This window comes from Brachyhypopomus gauderio, chromosome 2 (assembly GCF_052324685.1).
Source record: "Brachyhypopomus gauderio isolate BG-103 chromosome 2, BGAUD_0.2, whole genome shotgun sequence".
NCBI classification, from domain to species: Eukaryota; Metazoa; Chordata; class Actinopteri; order Gymnotiformes; family Hypopomidae; genus Brachyhypopomus; species Brachyhypopomus gauderio.
The window spans coordinates 26,874,964-26,901,792 of record NC_135212.1 but is presented as its reverse complement, the minus strand read 5'-3'; the positions used below and the strand labels follow the sequence as shown (position 1 = coordinate 26,901,792).

The window sequence follows — 26,829 nt, the reverse complement described above, 5'->3', positions numbered from 1 at the left end:
CCATGAATTGTTTCAATTAGTTACCCAATAATGATGTTTCCATCAGCATGACGGGATATAGATGGTTATGGAAGCCAAGATCAGGTGGTGCGTGAGTAGGATGCTACAGTAATAAATGCATGTTTTACAGTACATCGAATGTGTGCCATGTTGGGAAGAAGGTTTCTAAAATGTAAGTTGGCCTCACTTTAATTAATAAGTACACAGCTCTTAAAACCTATTAGTCTCCATGTGATTTATAGCCACTTTCATCAACACTAGTGCTGTTATTTACACAATTTCGAATACTGCAATTTTGCCCCACTGGGCCCTTCTAACGTGCTTAAGTGTTGTATTGTACCATGGCTGTATCAGAGTTGATGATTACACATTGGTTTACTAATTGGTATGAACTTCATTCTGGTCATACATCACACTAAATGGAACAAAGTATTCATTTTTTACATACCAAATGCAAATGCACAAAACCATACATTAAGTAATCAGTACTGTGGTTTTCCTTGAAATAATGTCCTTTACAATGTCAACTGAAGAATTCCAGTGATAATGAAACTTTTTAGATTCAAGCACATTTGAGATTGTCTATTCAAAAAGAACAAGATAATCTAAACCTGCTCTTTGGGCTCTTCAACACACACACACATTCGTGAATAATCAATCAGTTAACAGAAGACTATGACAGGTCTGAGATCAGGGTGCAATTTACTAAACTTCTGTGCTACCATCATTCTTATGATACTAAGCAAAATCATTACTCTACATGAACTATGCAGAGTAAATGGTGCTCGCTTTACAAGAGCCAGATGGTGAAACTGTGCGAAGTCTGCAAAATGACCAGAGAGAGAGAGAGAGAGAGAGACCAAACAAAAACAACGCTAAATCAAATCTACTTCTAGGAAATGAACAGTAAATAAGGCCATCATAAAACAAAAAGTGCATTCAATCAACATTCAAAAATTTATCTTAAATGCAGATTCTTATGCTATGCAGTTGTCTTTTTTTAAATATGTTGGTCCAAATGATGTGTTGGAGCTTCATAAATCATGTATCCCACAAGTTTAATCCTGTTAATGTTATAGTGACAATATAGTGTTTTCTGGTCATTTCTGAAGCCAATAAGTCTGCTAAGTAAATAACAACATTTCAACACCACCCAAAACACCCAAATGTGACCCACGTGTCATCAATCACCCAGCAAAAACTCACAAAGTGGGTCACTGCATGTCAAAACATGAGGCACTGACTACAAGCAAGTTTGTAACAGAAAATGCAAAGAATTTATATTTAGATGCATGTTTACTTACTAATAAATCAGAGCCGATTTAATAATTAGACCCTTTAGCTGAACTTAGTTTTTCACTCATAAATTTTGTAACATGAAACGTTAGACTTCTGGATGATTTCTCTCTATAATTTACATACTCCATATTCTCTGTAGTAAATGTCTGTAGTAAAAAGGTTGTTGTCAGGCAGACTTTGTTCTTATCGAGATACTTGGCCTTAGAACTTGACCTTACTTGACCTTGGACAGTCCAAATATGAATCTGGTTGATGAATATGAATTTGGTGGCATGTTGAAGGCAATAAGGCCTGTTACAAAAACATACATACATACAAACAAACAAAAATGTTTATTTTGTCCTCATTTTCCAGTCATCATATTCACAAAAAAAACATTTTCTCTCCGTCTTTAAAAATCTCCCTGTGGTGTCAGGTCAAGTTTAGGGATGACCCATGTAAACCCACTTTAAAACATGCTGCTGCACGTCTGTTTTCCAGAGTAAATCCTGCCCATACACACCTCCTCAGTGTGGACCAAGAGAACCAAAACCTGGCGAACAACTGACTGAATATGCAATGGAATTGAAGAAGTACTTCTGAAAAAACAGGACAATGACAAAGATGGATTTACAGAGAAGTTCAAACAAGCAGTCAGAGAAACCAACCAAACAGAAAAGCAAGGGTTACTGTCCCAAAATGCTTTCTGAGGACCCAGCCAGTATTTTGGGATTTGATTCTGGGACAATAGTGGCAGGAAGTGGGATGGGGCGAGATGAGGTTCCAACGTGGCACTGACCCCCCCCCCCCCTCCCAAGCCCTTATATACAAATGCCCAAAGTCACATATTTAACGGGGGCAGGATGAAGTCAGGCGTAGCGGTGCGTGTGACATGGCGAACGGGTCTAGGTTTTCTTCAAGTGTCTGAGATGCGTGAGCCTTGATCCACGCTCTACCTGTCCTTTAGTTCCCTAGTTACTTGTTTAGTAAAGCGGCCACAGAGTAAGCCCACCAGGAACAGGACACACACGGCCAGCGCAATCATCAACAGAATGTAGTTCTTTGAGGGGGAGGTCATCACTTGCACAGCCAGGTCTGAGAAGCCCTCCGCTGGTGCCACCTGGAGGAAAGATTAGGAACAGCAAGAAATACAAAATGTCATAAGATGTACGTATAAGTACCCACAGAGCATTTTGTGTGGTGCATACATGGTGTGTTTTGCAAATGCACGTATAAACCAACCTTGGCTGCGTAGCTCCACATATCTATCCTGTCCTGCAGCCTCTTCTTACACTCGGGCTGTAGTCTCACCCTCTTGTCCTGGAGCGCCTCCATCAAGCAGGACATCTCTAAGAGGAGAGGAGAGGATTCAGGTGACGTGGGGTGAAATGGTACACGGGTCACAGACCGTCGGCTCTACTGCGTGACCCGAAACGTATAAATCGGAGAGATTTGCCAGTGCAGGGTGTGTGTGGAAGCGCTCAGCAAGCTGGTTCGGCTTCCTGAGGCCGTCCAGATGGCTCGTGGTGCACTCACGTCGGCCCCTGCCAGGGGTCACAGCTGCACAGTGGTGCTTCAGGTCCAGGGCACAAGCTGTGTGCAAGACGGGATCCACGAAAATGTCTGCTTTGCTTTCCTTCAGCATGTTCAAAACCTCCTGGATGGTGAGATGAGGGAGAAAAAACAAACATGGAAGCTTGTGATAAAAGGTAACGGCTGACATTAAGCCCCAAGGTGTTGGTGCACTAAAAAAAGAAGAAAAAAAAAACCACACAGAACAGAAATGACTCATCTGTTTCATCGGAAGAGCCTTCTGGGCATTAGACGGTTCACAGTCATCCTGAGCAGATGTGAATTTAAGAGTGCATCTACGTGGTCTGTATTTTGAGGATCTCTACCTTCTTGCAGGCATCTTGTTTGAGCTTCAGCAGGTTGGTCTTCAGGCACTCCTCCACCTGGCCCGTCTGCTCCTGTGCTGCAGCCTCCTCTGTGCACAGGTGTGTGATCTACAGCAGAGAGGCAGCATGACCAGCCCACTCATCCAAACCAACAAAGTGCAGAGCAAAGCATACCGTATGTGTGTGTGTGTGTGTGTGTGTGTGTGTGTGTGTGTGTGTGTGTGTGTGTGTGCGTGCGTGCGTGCGTGTGTGCGCAAGACGTGCAAACAAAGTCATATTAAGTTTCCTGCCTCCCCTAAGACTGGGCCATAATCGGTTCTGATCCGAGATGAGATCTGTGATAACTGTGGTGGGATTTCAAATCCTCCCTGCACATGCTTTCCCACTTCAAACACTTCATACACTCATGAAATGTCATCACCGCCTCATTAATGCATGAACTAGCCATTTCATTATACACACAAGATGATGGCCCTGAGAAAGGGGAGTGTGTGTTTTTACAGGACTACTGACACCATGAACCATGCCTGGATGAATAAGTGTGAGGAGCTCTGTTCATTGCTTCTTCCAGTTGGGAGCAACTCTTCATGGTGGCAGAAAGCCCATTACAAATCTCAGCACAATTCTTGTCAAGGTTACTACACTTTCATTAAAAGGCCCAAAATGCAGAAAACAACAGTGACAGCATGTGGCCATTTGTGAGCAAGCCAACGCCCGTCTGATGAGCAGGGGCCTGTGTTGTGTGTGTGATCCATGGGGCGAATCTCCTGCAGTCTGAGCCTTTGACCCCGAGGTGGTGGTGCGTACTGGAATGTCCATGATGGAGATGCTCAGATCCCACAGCTCACCTCCGCACTGCAGTGGAGCTGAAGCTGAGGGTCCAGCCTGTAGTCGAGAGCCGACTCCTGCAGAATCACCCTGATCTGGTCCTCACAGTCGGAGGAGAGACGCTGGACACACACACACACGCTTCATTACACTGATGCACACCCGAGCGCATCACACGCACACAGAGCAAGATTTGCCTTTCTGCTCCTCTATACTTGCACACACAATCAAAGAAATGAATAAACCAAAACTACCTTTGAAATTTGGTGATGTACCTGGTCAGCGTACTTGAGTTTGAGGCATGATATGACCTGACCCTCTAGTTCATTGTCATCACTCGACTTCTGGAGAATGTTGTGACAAAATTTGGGAATATCAGCTTTGCAGGCTTTCCGTAGCACTGGATTGAGCCTGTAATCTGAATATTGGGAAAAACAGTGAAGCGAATTCAAACATGCATGCAAGATCAAATGGGATTGAACAAACAAGCAAACAAACAAATCCCCCCCCCCCCCCCCCCCCCAAAAAAAAAACCACATATCAGAACATGCAAAATTCTCCTGCTCCTCCTCCTGTATTTACATTTTTATATTTGTGCATTGAGGGGGACCCTCATTTACAATGTAGCCGAGACAATACAGAAATCAGAGATAAAAATAATAAACAAAGAATCAAAGCATAGTAAGATCAATAAAATAGCTCTCTGGTGCAGTGAAACTAAGTTCAGTAAAGGCTCTTGGCATCTGACTGGTAATCTAATCACTGGAACCAGTAAGATAAGGTGCATTATTTAGGCTGGGCATTTTTGGAATGCATGATTGCATATGGCCATCCCTAACCCTAACCCTAGTTTTTTATAGATAAATGGAAACCCGTGTGAAGCTAGTCTTCACTTACAGTATGCAGTGCTGGGTACTGTGGGGTCACATGTAATCCTAAAGCAGAAAGTTACAGAGTCTGAAGATTTGAGAGTAGTTTTGGATGTACATCACATTACCATAATCCAAAAATACCACCAAAATAATAGTCTTGTTCTGACAGTCTTTTTCCCAGGTGTACATTAGGATATATTGTATTATAATAGAAGACTAGTTTTTGCCTTGGTCATCTAGCCAAAGATATAGATAGTTTATTGCAATGTTAGATCCCTTCAGGATGGTGATTTTAAAAGTGCTACAATAAAATTTTATAGCCTCTGGAAAACAGCATAAATGTGGTGTTCTCATCCTGTACTATAGTTAGCCAAGCAGTACACAAGTGTACACTGCTGTCTGCGCAGGGGAAGTTCTAATCAAGTTGGTAGCAGTGTTGATAATGTCAGAATCAATATTTTGTAGACCTTGGTATGGAAATAATGAGAAAATCAATTGTATAAAAAGAAAATGTATAAAATGCCTTTGTAATATCAATGAAATTGACTGCACTGTGTTACTTTCCATGAATGGCAATGAAAAGATAATCTAAGATCAGCGTGACAGAGATTGTGCTATGTTTTTATCTAAAGACTGGCAGTCCAACAAAATTCATTCTCCATGGAAAAATGTCTTCAAGATGGATTTGTAGTTAAGATCAAGGCTTCACCTCCTTTGTGGAGTTACATGTGCTCTTTTCCAAAGACGGAATTCTGCTTCACAAAATAGGCAGATTACATTTCTGCAGATTACCCCCTTTTTTACTGAGTGTGTTGAGATCTTTAGCTATTTTGAGAGGAGAGGGTGGAGGAAAATGACTGTGGCACGGCAGTGTGGAGGAAGTGACTGTGGCACGGCGGTGTGGAGGAAGTGACTGTGGCACGGCGGAGTGGAGGAAGTGACTGTGGCACGGCGGTGTGGAGGAAGTGACTGTGGCACGGCGGAGTGGAGGAAGTGACTGTGGCACGGCGGAGTGGAGGAAGTGACTGTGGCACGGCGGAGTGGAGGAAGTGACTGTGGCACGGCGGAGTGGAGGAAGTGACTGTGGTACGGCGGTGTGGAGGAAGTGACTGTGGCACGACGGTGTGGGGGAAGTGACTGTGGCACGGCGGTGTGGAGGAAGTGACTGTGGCACGGCGGTGTGGAGGAAGTGACTGTGGCACGGCGGAGTGGAGGAAGTGACTGTGGCACGGCGGTGTGGAGGAAGTGACTGTGGCACGGCGGTGTGGGGGAAGTGACTGTGGCACGGCGGTGTGGGGGAAGTGACTGTGGCACGACGGTGTGGGGGAAGTGACTGTGGCACAGCGGTGTGGGGGAAGTGACTGTGGCACGACGGTGTGGGGAAAGTGACTGTGGCACATCGGAGTGGAGGAAGTGACTGTGGCACAGCGGAGTGGAGGAAGTGACTGTGGCACAGCGGTGTGGAGGAAGTGACTGTGGCACAGCGGTGTGGAGGAAGTGACTGTGGCACAGCGGTGTGGAGGAAGTGACTGTGGCACAGTGGAGTGGAGGAAGTGACTGTGGCACAGTGGAGAAGCGCCTCCTATGTGCTCACCTGTGCTCTGAGTGATCTGTCTCTTGGTGATCATCTGCTTACACTTGGGGTCCATAAGCTCGTTGTTCTTGTTCTGCTTTAGGCAGTGCAGCATGTTCTTGCCATCAGCCTCTGTACAGAAACGCTGATGCATGCAGAGAGTGAGGGACAGAAAACAGACACACTGTTCATGTCTGTAACAGTGAAACATTAGCAAAGCTCCTATACTTTAAATAGAGATCAGTTAACGAAGGAATTTTAATCACAACATTAACGAAAGGACGTGATATCAGTTTACATGCTCTGTGGGGTGTGTAATATCGCAAGCATAAGCCAGGATAGCCGAGACTGGAAAACAAATTTTTAAAAGAGCATAATGGCTCATCTTAGTAAATGAGTCCATTAATCATCTGTTTACACACGCTCATTATGAGTCAGTTACCTTAATCATCTGTTTACACACTCTCATCAGCTGGTAGTCCAACTCTGGGTCCATCATCTCAGTCTCCTGCAGCTTAAAGACCTTTTGATGACACATGTGAGACAGGTACTGCTTATTCTCCTTCAGACACTCGATGACCTGAGGACGACCCAAGGGGCAGACGATGAGAACAGGGAAAGGTGACGGCGAGGCCTTGAGGAACATCTGCACTCAGGGAAAGATAATATCAGAAAAGGCACTCACATGCTTACAGGGTTACACACACACACACCCACACACACACACACCCACACACACACACCCACCCACACACACACACCCACCCACACACACACGTTGTAATAAAAGTGCTCCAGGACAGCAACTTTCTTGCCAACGGACATGAGAAGCTAATGATTCTAACTGCCAAGGGCGTCACACCCATCAGAGGCTTCGCACTGCAGAAATCTGCCTCACTGCCATGATTCAAGCCCCGCCTGTGCCAAGTCTGACAATACAGCCTTCTCCAGTCTCACTGTCAGGGCTTCACTTCTCATACGTTTGAGGTCTCTTATTGAGTGCTCCAGTATATAAATTCGTCTTGACAGATTTCTGGCAGCCGGGGCAAAATTCGAAACATTTGGAAGACTAAAGTGCCATAAAAGGAGCCAGGTAGCTGTGCACTACAGCACACAACAGACTGACCACTGCAGACTGCTGCTAAGGACACGGTGCACTCTATACCCACCCTATAAAGAATGCTGAGTGGTGCGATTCATGCATGGGTGGGCCTTACCTGAGCATTGCCAAATGTGACAGCAGAGCACAGCCTGCTAATGTCCTTTCTGCAGGAGTCATGAAGCTCAGGCTCCAGACGGATGTCCTCCGTCTGCAGACACAAGAAGGCAAACGAGGGAGTTAGCGTGAGGCCGAGGGACGGATGCCCGACGGAAGCTGGAGTCAGGCTCAGATCAGCCCGGCGATGAGGGAACCGGCTCTGGTTCTCCGTGGGTCGGTACTCTGGCATGGCCGACGCTATCTTTCTGAGCAGATACAGCAGCCGGGAGGATTTAGGCAATGGGTCACAGGGAAGGTGGAGTCACCCATGTTCCTGTCTGCATCCACCTCGTACCACCACCACACCTCATTGAGGACTAGTACTTATGTTCTAACATATACTCAAGGGTGACAATTTAGAGTATAAACAGAACATCTACTAACCGCATTTGCATTGAATACACATTTCTTCGTCCTGCCGAATACGGAGTATTAATTCCTGTCGCAGTGCAAAAATGCATAGAGCAGGAGTGTTTGGTAATGTGAGTAGAGCGCGCTGGCTAATGTAACTACGTGAAGGTGCGGTGGTCTCCGTGCTTGGTGTGGGAGTCTCACCATCTCTAGCTCCTCCACCCGTAGCTGCTTGCGACACTTGAGGGCCACACGCTGCTCCTTCACTTCCTGGAGCGTGTCATTCCGCACGGTGGTGCTCAGACACACCACCACATCCACCCTGTAGAGACAGCAGCAGGACAGAGACGGTGACGGGGACAGCGGAAACATGGATGCTGCAGTGGGAGACGATGTCAGACAATGTCCTCCGCTCTCGGGGGGGGGGGGGGGGGGGGGGGGGGGGGGGTCCTGCCCTTGTTCTCTTACATGAATGAAAATGACCTCTTGAAACCGCTGCCTAAATGACCTCTTGAAACCGCTGCCTAAATGACCTCTTGAAACCGCTGCCTAAATGACCTCTTGAAACCGCTGCCTAAATGACCTCTTGAAACCGCTGCCTAAATGACCTCTTGAAACCGCTGCCTAAATGACCTCTTGAAACCGCTGCCTAAATCACAGTCAGGTCATTTCAGCAGACAACCTGTACATGTTTTGCAAAAATGTATAAAGTAATGGCACAGACACTGGACCTTGCTGCAGTCAACTCACTTCTTTTTTATGTTAGGACACAGTTTGAGGACGTCCTCTTTGCAGGCCATCTTGAATTTATAGGAGAAACGAAAGTCTTTCATCTGAATCTGAGAATAATAAATACACACATCAACCTTGATTTACATAGTTAGTCAATAGCTAATAGAAACATCCACACACACTAAATCAATTGTGTAAATTATGTCTAATTCCATAAGGCCAGGGGTTAAATTGATTTTGCATCATTAATGTCCAAAGCTCTGCATGTACAGCTTACCAACTGGAAGTGTGTAACTCCCACCGCACACTTGTCATTCATCTCTTTCTGATGCTTGTTTTGCACCAGACATTCCATCAGATCCCCCGTGTCTATCTGATTATCAGCCACATCCTGCGTGAGAATGAAGGTGAACGCTTGATTAAGTTTCAGCCACATTTATGTTTGACAGAAACATCTAGCGCCACTAGAGCCAAACCAGGAAGAGCCAGGATTAAGACAGCAGTCAGATCTGTGATAAAACACAATGTGGAGGGAGTGAGACTCACGTGGCAGTGGGACTGGATAACAGCCTCACAGGCTCTCATCAGCAGGGCTTCAATCTGGATGTCCTACACAGGGAGTCCAGCACAGCGCAGTGAGCACTGTGACTACACTACACTGCACCCAAACGTTCCCACGGACCTCATAGTCCCCTAAACAATCACCGGATAGCCGGCCCTGATACACACTTCATGTAGCACAGTTTACCTAATCCAGCAACTAAACATCTCTAAACAAAGTCTAAATGAAGTACCTCAGACTCCAGCTCTGTCAGGTTGCCCACCACGTCCCTGCAGTCTGACACCAGGTCCTCCATATGATCCTGCAGACACTCCAGCTCCTGACCAGGGAAGACCACACGCACATGTCTACACTCCTCACCTCAATGTTCCCGTCAAAAAAGTTGGACTTTGTTCTTTCAGTCCGGTAACTTCACCTGTTGTCCCCATGTCTAGGTGGAAAGGCGTGTCCTCACCTGGCCCGTATCCGTCTTCTCACTACACCATTTCCCCAGGTCAGTCATGCAGCGTTTCTGGAGTTCGGGGTCCAACTTCACATCCATGGCTCTCTGGTGTAGAATCCGTTGGACCTCAACTTTGCAGTCTCTGGTGAGCTACGAAGAAAAGAGGAATACATTCCACACACCGCTCCTCACACAGAAATGCACAAGCACGCATGCACACTGTCTTCAAATCAGTTTAAAGTCTCATTACTCACTGCATTGTCTCAATTACAAAGAATAATTATGCTAATTTTGGCAAGCAAATCTAAGTCTTCAGCATTTTTTTAATGAGCTTCATGGTTTCTGGGCTTCTTTCATTTCTGATATCAATTGAATAATTGCTTTATGAAAAATTACAGTGGAACTGTTGTAACCCCTCTGTCATTATAAGTTATCTTTCTTGCTTAAAAAAGAATAAACCCTCACATACTGCCATGGATTTGCTGTGGATTTCAGAACACAGGATTATTGCATTTCTCGTGTTTTATATTGACAATGTATATATGAAGAAAGGAATCGATATTGCCCAGTGTTGCAATAATGTTCCAAATAAGTTGGAACTTTGTCACCAATGTAAGACAAGTATTTAAGAAGAGAGGCAACAGAACACACTGGGGGCAGGAGTCCACGTACCCTTCTCCCCTGCTCCTCTGTGCGGTAGGCGTGGCGATAGAGGCAGGAGAACACGGCTCCAGGAGGCATCATCTCACTGGTCTCGTTCCAGCCATGCGTGTGGCAGAGGCGTGAGGCGTCGTTCTGACACTTGCGATACAGGACAGGGTCCAGTCTAGAGGGAGTGGGGTTAAAAGCACACACTAGCCCTCCTGATCAGACAGCTAGAGCAACACACCGGCGCTCAAAGACGTGTGCGAGATCACCACAACAGAGTGTGGAAGAGTGACGTGCCGTTATCAGTTAAATCTGGCAAAATGGTAGGGAAATCTCTCATCTAGGCCCGTTGGGCATGCAGGCATGAGTAAGGTGGTGCAGCTAGGTCTTCTCCACCACAGACCTACAGAGGGCTACGTCAGCACTGCAGCCATGGGAGGCTTCTGGTGTACAAGCACACGGACTCTTCACACACCCTGGATGGAGTGGTTGCCTGGTCACAATGGCCAATTACACCACACTGCTACTTCAATGTATTCCAATCAAAACGTACTTATGTCTAATGGACTGTGAATGACATTCAAAGTGGCAAAAAGGCATTATTAGACTAGCTGCATGTGGGCATCAAAATGTACCTCTTCACACTATAACAGATGAGAGGGGTGTACCGATGAAGGTCAACTCACAAATGTCACGACTCAGAGAAGGCATACACTAGTGTGCTTACAGACACTGGCCATTATTTTAATTAAAAACATTTAAAATCCAGGTGACCAAACAGTTACTTGGTATCAAGAAGTTATGCCTCTTTCAAAGTGCTCTTACATCATTTGAATGAGAGGGAAGGGGGTCAATTTCATTCCACTCTTTCTTTTAGGCAAAAATGAAACACAAATACGAGTAGGAGAGGCAGTTACTCGACTTCTGTATTAGAAATGAATGTCAGGTCTCATTAGGAGAGGAAATGTTACTCACTTCCAGTCTCTCGAGATAAAATACTGCAGCTCCAGCAGTCTGTGTTCACAGTCTTCTACCATTTTCTCTGTGTAGAGGTGTTCCATTAGACAAGAGAGGATCCTACACACACACACACACACACACACACACACACACACACAATATGTGAACGTGTGTATATTACTGTACAAGAATCTTAGGACACCAAATAATTTATTGTTTGTTGTTTTAGCAGCAGTACAATGACCATTATTTGTCTTTATTATGATACAAATATGTAAATATTTATCAAATATTTAAACAAAATATAAGAAAAACTAAAAAAAAATCCCACAATTTTCAGAACAAAAAGGCTTCTACATGCAAAAGTCAGCATATACTGTGACCTCACATGGACCAAACACATCTTGAACTCTTTTGGGGAGAATGACCTGACGTGTTCTGAAGTAATCTTTTGGTACCAATCCATTTAAGTTCTATTCCAATAAGGTTTAAGAGAGCCAGGTTCCTGTGAGGGGAGGTCACACTAAACATTTGCCACTGTAACCTAGAGAAGCTGTTTTCAGATTTAAATACTGCAAACAAATGACTGTATTTTCTGGTTGTTTCCTAAGTAAGAAACTAATAATTAATTATATATGGTCATTACTATTGCAAAAACAACAAATTTAATGGTGGCCCATAATCAGTAAAAAACATAAGTCCCACATGCTGGAAGTGATTTACTTAAATATTTGTGATTAAAACACAAATAGATGGTGTAGACTGTTGATAAATGATGTAGACTGTTGATAAATGATGTAGACTGTTGGACAATGAGATGAACGTTTTAATGACATAAAAGGAAACAGCCTTCTCCACCCTGTCCTCCCAAACAGAGTACAAGTCTCCTTGCTGATGACCTTATAGAAATGTCAGGGAGTACACAATCAGCACATCAAGTAGTACACAAAACACAGACAGACAGAGGGAGGGAGAGAGAGAGAGAGAGAGGGAGAGAGAGAGAGAGAGAGCCTCACATGGGGTCTCCGTTGCGGATGTGTTTGCATGCTGTCTGGATCACAGATTCACACGCTTCATTGAGAGCGCGGTCAATGCGGTAATCAGCCCCTGGGTCTGCAGACTGGATCAGTGCCTGAAGCTGAAGGACACACACACACACACACACGCACGCACGCACACACACACCCATGCATACACACACACACACACACACACATACACACACACGGTATTTACATAGTGTGTACATATAAAAACAGAACGTAAAATTACTACCCAAAAGGTACCTAATCAAGTGGTGTTAAACCAGTGATTCTATTATATAATTTTTTTTCCATTTGTGGTTCTGGTGGCCTTATAGAACCTTCTAGAAACCTGTGAGCTTTGTTTGCTTCAGATTCATTCTGGTGTTTAAAGTTTTGAACGCTGAACCTTACAGCTTTTAACTTACCAGCCAGCTTCCTGAATAAACATACATAATTATGCCAGCATCCCAAATAAACGTACATAATTATGCCAGGAAGAAGAGAAAACAGTAGGGATGCAAATTAAAAGACAGTAACAAGGACTGGTGTCAGCATTTTGAAAGGCTTCTCCACACCAGCTAGCATGAACACGCCCAGGGCCGGAGTCTTCTCAGAGTGGCCTACAGATGTGTGTGGGAGCTTACGGCATTCTGGCAGAGGCTGTCCCCCAGGCCCTTGTCCCCACGCCCCACCCTCATCAGACAGTGGAGGGTACGGCCCTTGCGGTGCAGGCCGGAGCAGTGGGCCTCGATCTCGCCCCGACAGTGCAGTACGATCTCGGGGCTGAGGGAGAAGTCCTCCATGAGCATGTGCCTATACTCCAGCATCTCACCCTGGCAGTCTCCACTCACCATGCGCCCTACGCCAGAACACAGGGGCAAGAGCAGTCAGGGCAAAAGGGCAGATGGGCAGTTTCACACACACACACACACACACGCACGCACACACACACACACGCACACACACGCACACACACGCACACGCACACACACGCACACACACGCACCTCTGTGCACTGCAGACTCCAGGCAGAGGAGCAGGTACGACAGTCTAGCTTCTCGCGCTCTGGGCAGGTTGTTGTCCAGGTTACAGCGATATTTACGGAGGTCCGCCTTGCAGGCCTTAGCCAGTGAGTAACTGACCTTGTAGTCCTGTGCAATCAGCTTCTGCCTAGTGGTCAGAGCGTCTCGGCACTGTGGACAGACGTGCTTTTTTAGACTCCCCACACCCATTCCTGTGGGTTTCTCCATGCTATGCACACAACTGTAATTCGTCTCCTGTATTTCCAACTATAATTCTTCACATTTAGTTATACACTGAAAACGGCCTCTCAGGACACGTAAGAAGAAGAGCTGGCCAAGTGACACACCTTTTCAGACATCGCTTCCTCAAATTTATGGTTGAACAGACATTTATAGACCCTGCCTTCACCAACCTGAGTCTGCAAAACAAACAATTAAGTAAATAAATAGACTCTTATTATCAATACAATGATGAGACTAGATCAAGACATAAGAACAAGCAGGAGGTTTGCAGAAGTGGGAATGCTAGCAGACAAGTTGGAGGTGTAGGGGGTTTAGCGCAATACATTTTCACAGAATCGTTCTCGGTCATCTCGACAGGAAAAGTAGAGGTAACGGTCCAGGTGAAAGTCGTCGGCCGACAGTTCGGCCACCCTCATGATGGCCTTCTTACAGTCCTCTTTGATCTGGTGAGTCTGGTCCTGCTCCACCTCCCTTACTAATGCCTTTTCCAGACATGCAATGACTTCACCCTGGGAGTGTAGGTCCTGAGAGGGGTGGAGAGGGGAGGAGAGGGGTGGAGAGGAAAGGACTCATTAGCAACACAAATGTTTAAGCCAGATTGTCCTACTACAACAAAATGAACAACTAAAAGGACAGAAAGCTGAAGGAGGGCAAAGTTCTTAACATCCCATAAAAAAAGAACATGTGGATAAAAATGACCACGAGTGTCCCACACCCGTCTACACCCACTGATGAATGGAATCCAAAACACTTTCTAGCCACCACCCTCTAAACTCACTTTACAGCTCATTTTACACCACAATGATGCATCAATCTACTGAGGAGATCTTCAACCACTCGGATTTCAAATATGCCAAAGCCAAAATGAAGCAATCAAAATGTTTAATACCGGATGTTTAACTCAGAGGAATACCCAATGATGGGCATCGTTACATTTTATACTGTTCCGACCCCTCCCTTGTGCTGGGGAACAAGTTTTCACACTGTATATTTGGAAGCAGACTACTCTGTCCTGGTGGGTGGCTGGGTGTCTGCTGCAAGGATTCACTATGACGTTGACCTAACATGATTCCCTCAACACACACAGACACACACACACACACGCACGCATGCACACACACGCACCCACCCACCCACCCACTTAAAATGGCCAGGACAAAACAGTGCACGTGCTGTGGTGTGAATGTGTCCTCTTCTCACGAATAAAGAATAAGCACATGTCTACACAGAATCAGAATATAAAATGTTCATAATAAACACAAATCACTATATTTATCCAACCGACAGGACAAACAATGTTTATGTACCGGTTTCTCAGATGAAGTCCTGAACCTAGACTAAAAAAACTATTAAAGCAGCAGTAAGGATTGAAGCCAAGTTTTAGACTCGATCCATGTCCAGAAAACTAGACCTTAGAGATTAAAACTGGAACACCACGTGAGAGTGTGGAGTGTGTAATTGGGACAATCTCAGCCCTAATGACTGGAGTGCTCACTTTTTCTCCAGTAGTGATGCTCCCACAGTGCAGGGCATTGATGTCCTCCAGGCATTTGTCCATGAAACCACATATGAGGCGGAAGTCACTGAAAATGATGCTGGTCATCTTCGTGATGTACTGGTGGCACTGGTATTCCGTGATATTACCACGATGATCCACCAAGCAGGACACCAAATAGCCTTTACCTCTCTCCTCATCTGCACATTCCTTAAGCTGGGCAACAAATCAAACATACATTTAATGGATAATCTAAATAATCAAACATACATCTGAAGTTGCAGGCAGAAACACCACACAGAACAGAGGGCAATTCAGCTTATTGATCTCTTGGTCAATAAACTCAAAACAACTTTTTGATGTTGCTTAACTAGGCCACATAAATAATCACTCTGGCATGAGCATCAGTAATGATCCGTACAGATGAGGCAGGCGCATTAAGGCAAAGCAAGGAAACAAACCTGTGAACTTGTGTCATTTAAATCTTACCTGTGTTTAGTTTCAACTAACCTCTGATATGGTACTTTTACACACTTCAACAGCCACAGACTCAAACTTGGGATCAGTGGTCAAGTTTAATTTATAGTTCCACAGTAACTGTAGGAAAGAGAGATAAAGAGATAAAATAAAAAACACAAACTAAACAAAATAATGAATAGAAGATCATGAGACTAATAACTCTTCCTGAGGAGTGTTTCAGAGTTTCTGAAGAGTTCAACTGCTGCCAGGACAAATTCTTCCAAGAAAGGCCAAGAAGCTAAATGGTGACAAAACCTGTCAAAAATGAACTCAAAGTTATAATTTTCTGATGCCCTCATTTCCTGCTTAACGCCTTAGGCCTGAGGCCCACAGCCCCAGCACACACACACACACACACACACACACACACACACACACACACACACACACACACACACACACACACACACACACACACACACACACACACACACACACACACACACACACACACACACACAAATTGTTTGTTAAAAGACAAAAAATGTCCATTAACATGTAGTGTAATAAAGTTACTTTAAAGTAGAACATGACCTCCTGCATTTACTAGAGCATGAAGTTGAAGAAAACATCTTTATTGAACTATACCATACATAATACTTTAAAACCAGTGGTATCCTCCAGGTCTACAACAATGCCTCAGTCATGCTGCAGAGCATGACAGATATAAAATATCCTCTATGATGTGCACAGGTGGCACTCTGGTGAGCATCATAACATCCTGTACTGCCTTTAAAATCAACTATTAAATAGGTCTGTGGTGAAATTGTTCAGAAAAAATCTAATTACAGTGATAAACAGTCACAGTCAAACTCCTAAGTCCTTTAAAACTGACTATACTACTTCTCCATGAACCAAACCTTTGGTTTTAATGAGTAGCAGCATTATAAAGAGATTAGCAGTTTTTTTTTACATAGAAGATTTTACCGCAATTCCTCAGGAAAAGAGAGAAAGAGAAAGAAAGATAGAGAGAATTTAAAACCTTGCTTCACTACTTACAGGCAGTGGGTGTGGTAGACAAAGAAGTATGAAAGACTAATTTATAATAAAGACTTTTAATTAAATGTTATTATATATCAGTACTTAATTAATGTTATTATCTGTGGAATTTAATGATTACACAGAAGGTCTGAAAATAGTCAAAATTGTTGGACTACTTACATGGTTGCAGTCTGTAGCAATCTCTGTTTCCTATGAGAGAAGACAGGGAGAGACATTGTGGACATTTTTTAAACAAATATAGTGGCACTCTAACAAGAATGTATTATTAACAGTCAGCATGTCAAGTATACTTTAAATCTCAAGTAATGATATACATGTCCAGGGGTTTGAGAGAGTATGAAAGTTCCCAGAAGAAAATATTCAGATAAACAGCTATAAACTCAAACACCGTACAGCAAGAGGCAAAATAGAGCATCGTGATTAAACTTTATGAAACCTACTTACTGAACACAGGCACAGTAATGAAGCCTGATTTAATCTTACCTGGAATGAGATTGCCCCTAGTCATCTCAAAGAAACAAACAACAGAAGAAAGAACTTTTCTACATATCTTTGCAAAGACGTCAGCAGTGAGCATGATCGTTAAGATACACGTTATGCAAATTATTGTATGACATCACGCTAAGGAATAATGTAGAGGACTAAAGTCATACCAGTGAAAATAAGTTATGTTTGAAGTCTTGTCCACCAGTGCAGTGGTTACTTGGTGAAACTAAAAGAGTATTGATGAGACTACAGCTGTTCTTCTCTGGACACCTTCCTTCAGGTTTATACCCGCGTCTCCCCTGAGCCTGTAGTCCTGCCTTTAGATACCTTCTTACTTAGGGTCGTTCTGCTGGGTTACTCAGCTTGATCTGATCACTCAGACCCTAAGCAACACTGGCTGTACTCTGTAAGGACACATAAGGATTTGTATTCAACTCTGTGGTCGAGGTGCAGAGTGGTTTGTGTGTTTTCTATAGCCAACGGTGGCTACTGTATTAGCTAGTAGATTCAATTGGTCTACCAGATGGCCAGTCACCTGCCACTCACATCCACTCCCAGTCATTCCACCCATAGTGTGTGGAGATAACCTGAGGCTGCTTTGAACCTGGGGCCCTGCGCAAAGTGTGTGTACAACACCTACTACACACATTCAATTCAACAACACTGATATACCTGACATGGCCCGACATCAGGCGCCCTGTCCAATAACCCGAGAGGCAGCTGAACCGGGTCCTTGAGGCATTGTGGTCATACGTAAGCTAGCGAGTAAGCACCACCCGGGCAGCCCGCAGAGCTGGAACACAATGCTAGTTATGAATGTGGTTATGTGAGCAGTGGACAACTGCCATGCTTCCTGGTCAGTTGAAGGGTGCGAGAAAAAGCCATGTCCCTGAGAAAGACATGTCCCTGTGCCATCACCATGGCTACGCCAGCTTGGGACACAATTGTTACAGACTAACCATTGTGACCATTGTAACCGTGTGACAGACTAACCATTTTGGTTTGTCATCTATTGGTCTGTGGAAGGCATAATCAACGTCACTCAGTTTTCATTTTGTCTGCGTTAAAACAGATACAATTACAACCAACATTAAAATCGAAATTTGTCCTCCGCTTTTAACCCATCTGTGCAGTTCCCTACCACCAGGAGATAAAATCAGCTAAAATGTTAGCATTAGACAACTGATCTAAACACCTCTTAATGAAAACAACTTGCTTAATCCATGTTAGGGTAAATATGAAAAAGTGGTACTCTGAAAAACTTAATGTTATTTCCAAAAACACTGAATTTATGAAATGTTCAGAATTGTGCCAGTGTATGTTCAGGGTCATGGAGCACCTACAGATTATAGGAGCAGATCTCAATATCTGAAAATCTCCTACAGGAAGTTAACTCAAAAGACCACTTTTAAGGGGACATCTTACGGTGTGTTTTATGCTAATAACACAATGGGGAAACTCTACCTGTGAAAAATTAGGATTGTAAGCTATGGAGAACTTATTAGATGAGAATTAATTTACAAATCCTACAGAGACCTAGAGATTTCTAAATCTGAAAGTGTCCTTAAAAAATTAGAAAAGCAAACAAGGAAGACATGCTAGCAAATGGTAGGAAACTTAAAATGAACAGAGATATACTTTCATAACTTTTTAATAACAAACTGGTTTGACATCCTAGAATTTCAGAAACATTTTGCTCCTACACCTGTTGAAAGACCTCTGTCGAAAACAACCCATTTCACTATATTTTTACCCCCAAAAAACTGGCTTGCATAGGCACATGCTTGCATAGAACCCAATGTAATAAATTCTACTCATCAAGGTTGGCACGGTTTAGCCACCACATTTAGTGTAATTAATGCCCAAACTGCACAAGAACAAGATACTGAATACAGGATTTATAAGGACACCAAGCATGAAGTCTTACAAGCAATTTCCAGAATCTATTTAAAAATCACTAGATATATTTACGCCATTCCATAATCAAAATGCACCATATTTACACATTGATCAACATGTACTGTAGCCTGCTGGCAAGCTGCAGAATACTGCAAGTGCCATGACATGCACAGTGGACGTGGCCTCAACTATATAAAGCTGACATGTGAAAGGCAGAGCAGCCATGGGCTCTCGGCGACCAAACAGAGACGCTCCACTGGAGACATTTAGGAGAGTGGACAAGAGAGTCACGCCAACAGTGCAGATACTCAACGCAGCCCTAAATAGAGTCAGAACGGCTGCCAATATCCAGATGCCATTCCAGCTTAGTGGCTACACCCAAATGAACCATCCAGTTTCACATACCCCAGCCCAACCAGCATGCCTTTCAACTGGTGATGGAAGGTGCAGTTAATGAATCTGCCCTCCGGTCAAGCACCGTTATGAAGAATTAGGCCTAGAGTTTTGCCATAGAAAACCTGATCCGGCGACCAAACCAAGCAGGTAGCCAAACTGCCTTTCTGAGATCGCCTCCCAGTGTGGTACTGTCAAGGTTGTATTAAATTATTATTTTTTGCTTTGTACTGGTTAGTGTGGATTCAATTAATCTTTTGACATCTGAACACTCAGAAGTAGAACAGTCAGAATATCCATTTAATCATTTAATGGCCATGAACCTGTAGGAGGCAAGTGAATATGACCAGCACTGTTAACGAAAGCATGAAAGCTGAGTTTCAGTGAGCATGTCTGAACAGAGGAATTAGAAAACAACTGCGCATGTTGGTGTGTTCTAGGTGTTTCATGGGGTTTGGATGTTTTTGCGCTCTTTGGAACATGTAAAATATTTCTCTGCCTGCCATTTTTCTGCTAAAGGGAACCAGCACTGACTGAAACCTCCACTCTTTTCTGACAAGTGGACTAGTTAATACTTATTATGTTTAAAACCAACAGGACCCAAAACCAAATTGTAAAATAAAATACAGCCACAAAGCCTACACAACCTGTAGAGAAAAATATATAAAATAATATGGTACAGACCTATAAAATATTTTGATCACATGCATAATCCTGTCCAAACCTTTTTTCAGCTGAAACCCACCCAACCTATAGGTTAATCACATGCAAAGTAATGCTAATAAATACAGATTTGTGGCTCAGTATGGAGGAGGTTCAGTGAGAAACTAGACAATCAATAGTTTGAATAGAAATCAAACCCCAGGAAGTAAATACAGAAGACACACAAAGCCCTACTGAGATGTCATACTAGCCTTTATATTAATGTCCTCTGTGGCTTAACTACAGACAGCTGCACATGCAGATCTGTGGCCAGACTCATTCACTCAAATAGCTCTGCAGCAGGAGAGCAAAATTCTCCAGTATTGCAGAAACTGATACTGCTATATCCACCATCATTTCAATCAGTCCAATAACTGAACAAGATTTTCAAAAGCTTTACACAAAAGGTCCCTTTACACACAATAGACCACATGACTCACTAAAAACCAAGCCCTTCAGAACTAACGAGAGGATCCCCCAGTTCACCAGCTAGAGAAGCAGCAGGTACAGACACTACGAGGTTCAAATCCAGCCGTCTGCGGCCAGTGTCCAGTAAGGCAGAGAAAGAAGCGCGAGTCCTTTGTGCTCCTATGGATAATCACACAAAGCTCAGAGGGACCACAAAGACCGAGCGTCTCATGTTCAACATCATTTCTTTGTTCCTGTCTACCTGTCCTTATGAAAGAAGATAAATAGCTTCCCATGAGAAGAATCAGCCTGCTCTTCTGCCCGCTTCCCCTGAAACGCTGCCATCTGCTACTCTGCACAGCTGCACCATCACCATCACCGAGGTCCTTCCACCGCCAGCACAGGCCCAGCGAAAAGAACGACGCTCCACAGAAGAGGTCCTGCCTACGCCCTCTGTGGAGAAGCTAACTGCACATTAAATCAGGACAACCTGCCTAAATAGTCTGGCAACGGACAGAAACCCTACCCCTGGCATACTGCTTTTAACTGTCCCCCTGTTTTCACACACTCTTCCCAGATGTTCTCATTTCCTCACTTTGATATACAGTTGTAAAGAGAAGCTGGAGCTAACTCACAGTCCCTGGCCAAGACTGTTTCCCACACAGATTAGCACCTAGAGTATCTAATAGTGTCAGCTTGAGTTGCTAAAAACAACTTATACACTCCATCAGAGTGATTTTGTTTTGTATATTTCCATGTAGATTTGCTCATGAATAGTCTACAACTCACAGCCACAAATTAGCACACTACAAAAGGCACAGTGAATCAAGAAGAGAGACTGGAAAGTGTCGAGACCATAGCTGGACCATTCAGGACCATAGCTGGACCATTCGGGACCATAGCTGGACCAGTCCATAATGCACATCCTCGAGAAATTGCCTATTTATTTCCATAATCCTTCACCAAAACAGAGAAAATGTTAAGCCACTATGTTTTCAGGCTGAACTCTCTGATGTTACAACCCCTTCTAAGCAACCATTTGACACCCAGTCAGTAGCAGATCTGGAGAGTGAGTGGGAGCCCAAAGCAGGATGACGTCAAAGGCCCATCCATGCTGACATGAGTAAGGAACTGGTGCACCTTGCTGAGAACACAAAACAGGTTACAGCAAACGACGTATTAGTCCACAATACAGCACATTCCAGTGCAGCCATCACACCAAACATCTGTGTGATTCATCATGGTCACTCTTTCTGTCCTTACGCTGAGACTCAGAACAAAGAAATATATACAACAACAGTATTGAATAAGCAGGATATTTTTTCCTCCCCAATAACCTAATTAATTAGGCTGTTAATTTGACTGTGTGTGTGTGTGTGTGTGTGTGTGTGTGTGTGTGTGTGTGTGTGTGTGTGTGTGTGTGTTTTACAGAATGTAAACCTGAAGACATCTCTCAATGAAAGCCATGAAAACAGCAACAAAACCAACCTCCTCAATATCATCCACAATAGCACACAATGCCAGTGAATGCAGAAGAACCCAAGACAAGCCTGTCATCCTAAAACCACGGGCTTCAGGACTCATTAAGGACCCACATGCATTCCCAAATTCAAGACCAAGACCAGGAAGGACATTACAAGCCAGGAGGGAGGAGTATACTTTAGCTTTCCAGTGACCTAAACCAATGGCGACTGCTCCTTAGCTAAGGCCAAGACCAAATACAGATAAACTATTAATCATTTCCAGTGCTAAAGGTTTACACCTGTCTCTGAACCCGAAGTGCAGGGCAGAGATGTTTGCAGCATGCTGCTGAATGAATCTTTAATGTGACTTTTTTACTGAAGTGGAATTAGGCTGTGGTTTTACAGTTTTCATTTTCAGGTTAGAATAATGATCTGCAGGGTAATAATTAACCCAGTTCACCATCTCTTCAGACCTTTCTATTTAACCAAATCTTGTAATAACAGCCGACAGTGAATTATTTATGAAATAGTTAACAAAATAACTTCCTTAAAAATGGAAAACACATTAAAGGTGGCATAGGCAAAACATCTAGACACTGGTGAATGAATAAAGTATTTAAAGGGACAGCAGCACATTACACTGAAATCTATTAGGAGGACTACCTGAAGAAGTAGTCCATCTAATGAACTACGCCAATGCACGTGAAGAACCAAAGTTCAAATGGATAGACAAAACCTCAACTGTCTGAAGCAGGATTTGTGAATTTACCATTTAAATTGCATTGTCATGAGGTAAATTATCAGAACAGAATTAACTGGCTTCAGCGGGCCAATGAGAGAGGAGAACATGGCCCATCTTTCACCTGTAGACATATCATAGCAGACATATCAGGCTTAGCTCTGTAGCCAAAGTACAATTAGCCAATTACAAGCAGAGAAAGCTACTGATAGTGACACTCAGCAACACAACTGTTCCAATCATAAAAGTTGGCCATTTAAAACCACATTCTATTTGTCCATTAAAACGGCCTCTGAAACACTGACTAAACTAAACTGAAAAATACACTACAGAACCCTCTTGTGAACTAAGTCATCCCATTTCCAAACAAATCAACAACAATAACTTGATTAAGCACCATGCCATTTCATTTCCTTAGCGAGCTTATCAAAGCCACCTCCTCCTCCTCCTCCTCCTCCCGCCATGATTCAATCAAGCGCTCTATCAGCCATGAACTCCCTCAGGAACATCTCTCCACATCACTCACACCAGCCTCTTTGTTTACAGTGAGCCTTTCACAACAGCCATATGAACAGCCTTCTCTAAATGCAAATGAATCCGAGCATGTTGTATGGAGTGAGGATCGCGGTGCAGCTGTGTCTGGGCCCACCTTTCGCCTCTAACCCCCCTGCACCTCTGCCACAGTGGCCCAGAAGGGTCCGGCCTGGAGATGTGAGGGAGAGATTTACAGGCACCATTTAGCTCTTCAGAAGACCACAGCTGTTACTGAGCCCTAACAAAGTAATTATGGCAATAATTGAAGCCTTAAACACTGATATGGTGAAAAGAGCAGACAAAAGCTGGGAAAAGAAACTTTATATGTGGCATTGGGAGAAGCAGGCCATAGGGCTACAGTACCACAGCAATTGAATGGAAATTTGTTATTATAATGATAATGATTACATTTGCTTTCATAATTATACCCAGTACTTCTAATGAATGCCTAGAATTCTTTGCTAAAGAATTAGAACTACTAAATTAGCTACTACAGAATGCAAATAATTTTCCTATCAGAAACTCAAGCACGGCTAATCCATCTAGTAATACTTATGCGTCTTATTAATTCTTCTGTAATACATATTAATAATAATAATAACCATTTAGAAATCACATTTTAAATATAATGGACATATTACACATCTATACAAACAACACAACAGTGTGGCTACAGAATGTGTAGTGTAAACTATAAAACCACACTTTTTTTTTACACATAGCACAACTAGGAGATTTAACAGTAATGCAGACAGACTTAGAGTAAAATAAAAAAAAGACATCACCACTAAACTGGTCCCAAAGCTAATTACCACACATAAAGGCCTTTCATCTGCCAGGCCCATGTGAGAAGGCCCTCAGGTGGGGCTGTGCAGGGCTAGAGTCTCATCTCACCTCAAGTGCTACCAGTCCAGTCTTTAAAAAAAACAATGTACAAACAAGCAGAGTTTGTCAGAAATCATTCCAAAAAACTGTCCCTGGAGAATTTACCCTTTCTGGAGATCTGAAAATAACACATATACTCTTGACTAATCATAATGTTACATTCAGGTAGTAGCAAGAGCAGGAACCATGTTGTTTTCCAAAAGCACTGTAGCATGTCCTTTGTTATCTGCTAGAATGGGTAACACTTTAAATATTATCTCCTATATTGCATAACAAAAGGGAACACACATCCAGGTCAGTCTTTTTGTGCTTTCTGGATATTCAGATATATACTTTCAGATATTGTTTACCTTTGAAGGAAAGGAAAGAGTTTCAGATACTAAACATGGAGTTACTGAAGTAGTTTGCATCACAGGGGAAAACTTGCTCTCAGAACTATAAATTCGATGACTGCATTAGACATCAGTTGGCATCAGTGCCAACTTCCAGAACTAAAACCAAAATAAAAAAACTAAACAAATCAAGACCAAAATGAAAATGTGTGCAGCGCAGAAATCCACTATACAATAAAGGAGAGCAAGCAAGTCATTTCAGCTCTAATGAGCAACGCGAGCCACTGAATTACTAAGACTGGTGGAGTGAGATAGGGTCAAACATGGTGTCACTGGCAGAGCAGACAGGTTACAACACAGCTCGTTCAACTTGTGACCATAATGAGAGAGTGGAGCTTCATGTCAGCTGCCTCGCTGCATACTTTTACCTTCACTTGCTCTGTTCCCATGCTGTGATCTTCTAGCTGCTGAACTTTGAGCTGCTGCTGAAGCAAATATGGTGTGTGAAACAAAGAAGAATGAAAGAAGGAAAACAGCCTTATGCATGGTCCAGATTTAAACCTCACCAAACTAAACGATACTGGCCAAAAATCACCCACAGCAGGGTCCAGCAAACAAAACAGAAAAAATAAAGTTACTGATTACACACAAGCACAACAGCAATAAGCTTGTTGCTTCGTCTTAGAGTGTCTTGACTCTGATCTGGAGATGTGCTGTCACCCCACCTGATAAAGTTAATTAAATGCTTCAGTAGCATCTTAATATTAAAGTCAAATATGTTATATAGATGGGCAACAGATCACCCAGGAATAGAAAGAGGCATTCCTGTCTTCAAGCTGATTGGCTGAGCAGGTGATCAGACAATAATGATGGCGCTAACAGCCAAACAACAAAAGAGTATTTGTCTAAATCAGGGGAATTTCCATATTTTAACAGGACAATCAATACTCAAGACTCGATCTTCTCATATATATATTGCCTGTTGTTGGTGGATGCTGGTTTTGTCTCTCCTTATTTTATCACCACCAGTAATTGCAGCAATACAAAAATGCCGGTTTCCTCCGTCAATATTCAGTTTTCTGAAGAGCTTTTATAACATTATTTTACATCTACTCGCCATCTCTCCACCAGCTGAACAATATACAACACGAACTAGGTCAGGGTGCCAAATTGTGAAGCATAACCCCATAAACAACATTAGTAAGTAACATGTCCAGACTGGTATTGAGGAATATCTTTTTCCCCGGGCCACCATTAGACCCAGCAGAGAATTCACCGCAAACTGAACAAATAAGTCCGCGGATGCAGACGACCATCTAGTGGACACGGCGATGGTGCTGCTGGGCTCGGTCGCGTACAGGCGGACTGAAGGCATGAGTGAGCAAAATGTAACATTTTGTTCTCACATCGTCAGAATGATTAACTACTATTTAACCGATGAATATTAGCCAACCTTGGAAGGCTATATAGCGAATGCGATGCTTATAGCAGTGTCTTATATAGCGGAGAGGAGAAGTTAACTTTTCAGACAGCGCACAAAAAGCTCGCCGTGTTGAAGTAAAGCGCAGAACCTGGGAAGCCCAGCGAACCGATGTCTCGTACGCCGTTCTCTGCCCACAGCTGGCCAAGTGAATACTGGAGGTAAACGCAGCTCGGTTCGCCCGAACTCAACACAGCTGCTGATTCTGTCACGCAGCCTGCAGCCCCGGAGGCGCAGAGCACGCGCAGCCGCCTGCCCCACTCACCTCCTTTCTGTCCTGCAGGCATTCCAAGACAGCCAGGTTATTACTCCAGGTGTGTTTCGGACAGAGCCGGGTCAGGTCCCCCCGGCAGGCCTCCTGCTCGGCGAGCCTCCAGCCGGATGTTCTCCTGGGCTGAGAGACCGATGAAGCAGCCCCGATATTCCCAGTGTTCGAAGCTCCCGTTTTAAGTTGCCGGTTAATGGCAATAACCGGAGGATGATGGTTAACGTTAGCGGGCGGTCTCAGCCCTTGTGTTAAAAACACACACAAATACTGGGACGTCAACAGCAGGATTAACCGAACACGTCCGCTCGCCGCCATCTTCGGCTGCAGCTAGGCTCGGCTGCTCGCGCACTCCCGTTCAGCGTCTGCGCGCGCGTGGCGGGCGGACGGATCTTCCACTGGCTTGCACATTCACAGCGGACCCCCCGTACGGTCATAACAAAGGAGACCAAAAAACACCATCAAAGGATTCGCAGTAATCCGCATGGCAGTAGGCTAATTGAATTCTGTATCAGTCAGACCTTGGCTTTGTGCA

At 43.8% G+C, this 26,829-nt stretch overlaps 1 protein-coding gene across 6 annotated transcripts; it reads right to left on the bottom strand.

The window, feature by feature from the left end:
* Window positions 1-1,608: 1,608 nt before the first annotated feature.
* glg1b (golgi glycoprotein 1b) lies at window positions 1,609-26,829 on the bottom strand. Of its 6 annotated transcripts, none has more exons than XM_076992593.1 (27): window positions 20,859-21,063; window positions 17,362-17,598; window positions 16,868-16,897; window positions 15,698-15,784; window positions 15,188-15,403; window positions 14,016-14,216; window positions 13,797-13,868; window positions 13,434-13,620; window positions 13,072-13,286; window positions 12,419-12,540; window positions 11,418-11,519; window positions 10,467-10,620; window positions 9,807-9,944; window positions 9,585-9,671; window positions 9,337-9,399; window positions 9,068-9,181; window positions 8,809-8,897; window positions 8,263-8,380; window positions 7,667-7,759; window positions 6,892-7,029; window positions 6,471-6,594; window positions 4,259-4,422; window positions 4,025-4,126; window positions 3,177-3,284; window positions 2,815-2,935; window positions 2,521-2,627; window positions 1,609-2,398 (listed from the first exon to the last, which is right to left on the bottom strand). In XM_076992593.1, exons 5-27 carry the CDS (start codon window positions 15,293-15,295, stop codon window positions 2,231-2,233), a joined length of 2,895 nt encoding a protein of 964 aa, XP_076848708.1. In that variant the 5' UTR covers window positions 15,296-15,403; window positions 15,698-15,784; window positions 16,868-16,897; window positions 17,362-17,598; window positions 20,859-21,063; the 3' UTR covers window positions 1,609-2,230. The 6 variants fall into 6 exon arrangements, with proteins under 6 accessions (XP_076848708.1, XP_076848707.1, XP_076848704.1 ...); XM_076992592.1 differs by lacking the exon at window positions 20,859-21,063 and adding an exon at window positions 17,192-17,216 and having other exon boundaries at window positions 17,362-20,841; XM_076992589.1 differs by lacking the exons at window positions 17,362-17,598; window positions 20,859-21,063 and adding an exon at window positions 26,295-26,829.

What these genes read in the sequence shown, in the direction of transcription:
- glg1b (XM_076992589.1), bottom strand. Translation starts at nt 26,612, where the DNA reads ATGGCGGCGAGCGGACGTGTTCGGTTAATCCTGCTGTTGACGTCCCAG. An exon ending in TGTCCTAACATAAAAAAGAA is followed by an intron (nt 8,381 to 8,808) that starts GTGAGTTGACTG and finishes CTGTCTCTACAG; the next exon opens with GGTGGATGTGGTGGTGTGTC. An exon ending in AGCTCCACTGCAGTGCGGAG is followed by an intron (nt 3,285 to 4,024) that starts GTGAGCTGTGGG and finishes TCTCTGCTGTAG; the next exon opens with ATCACACACCTGTGCACAGA.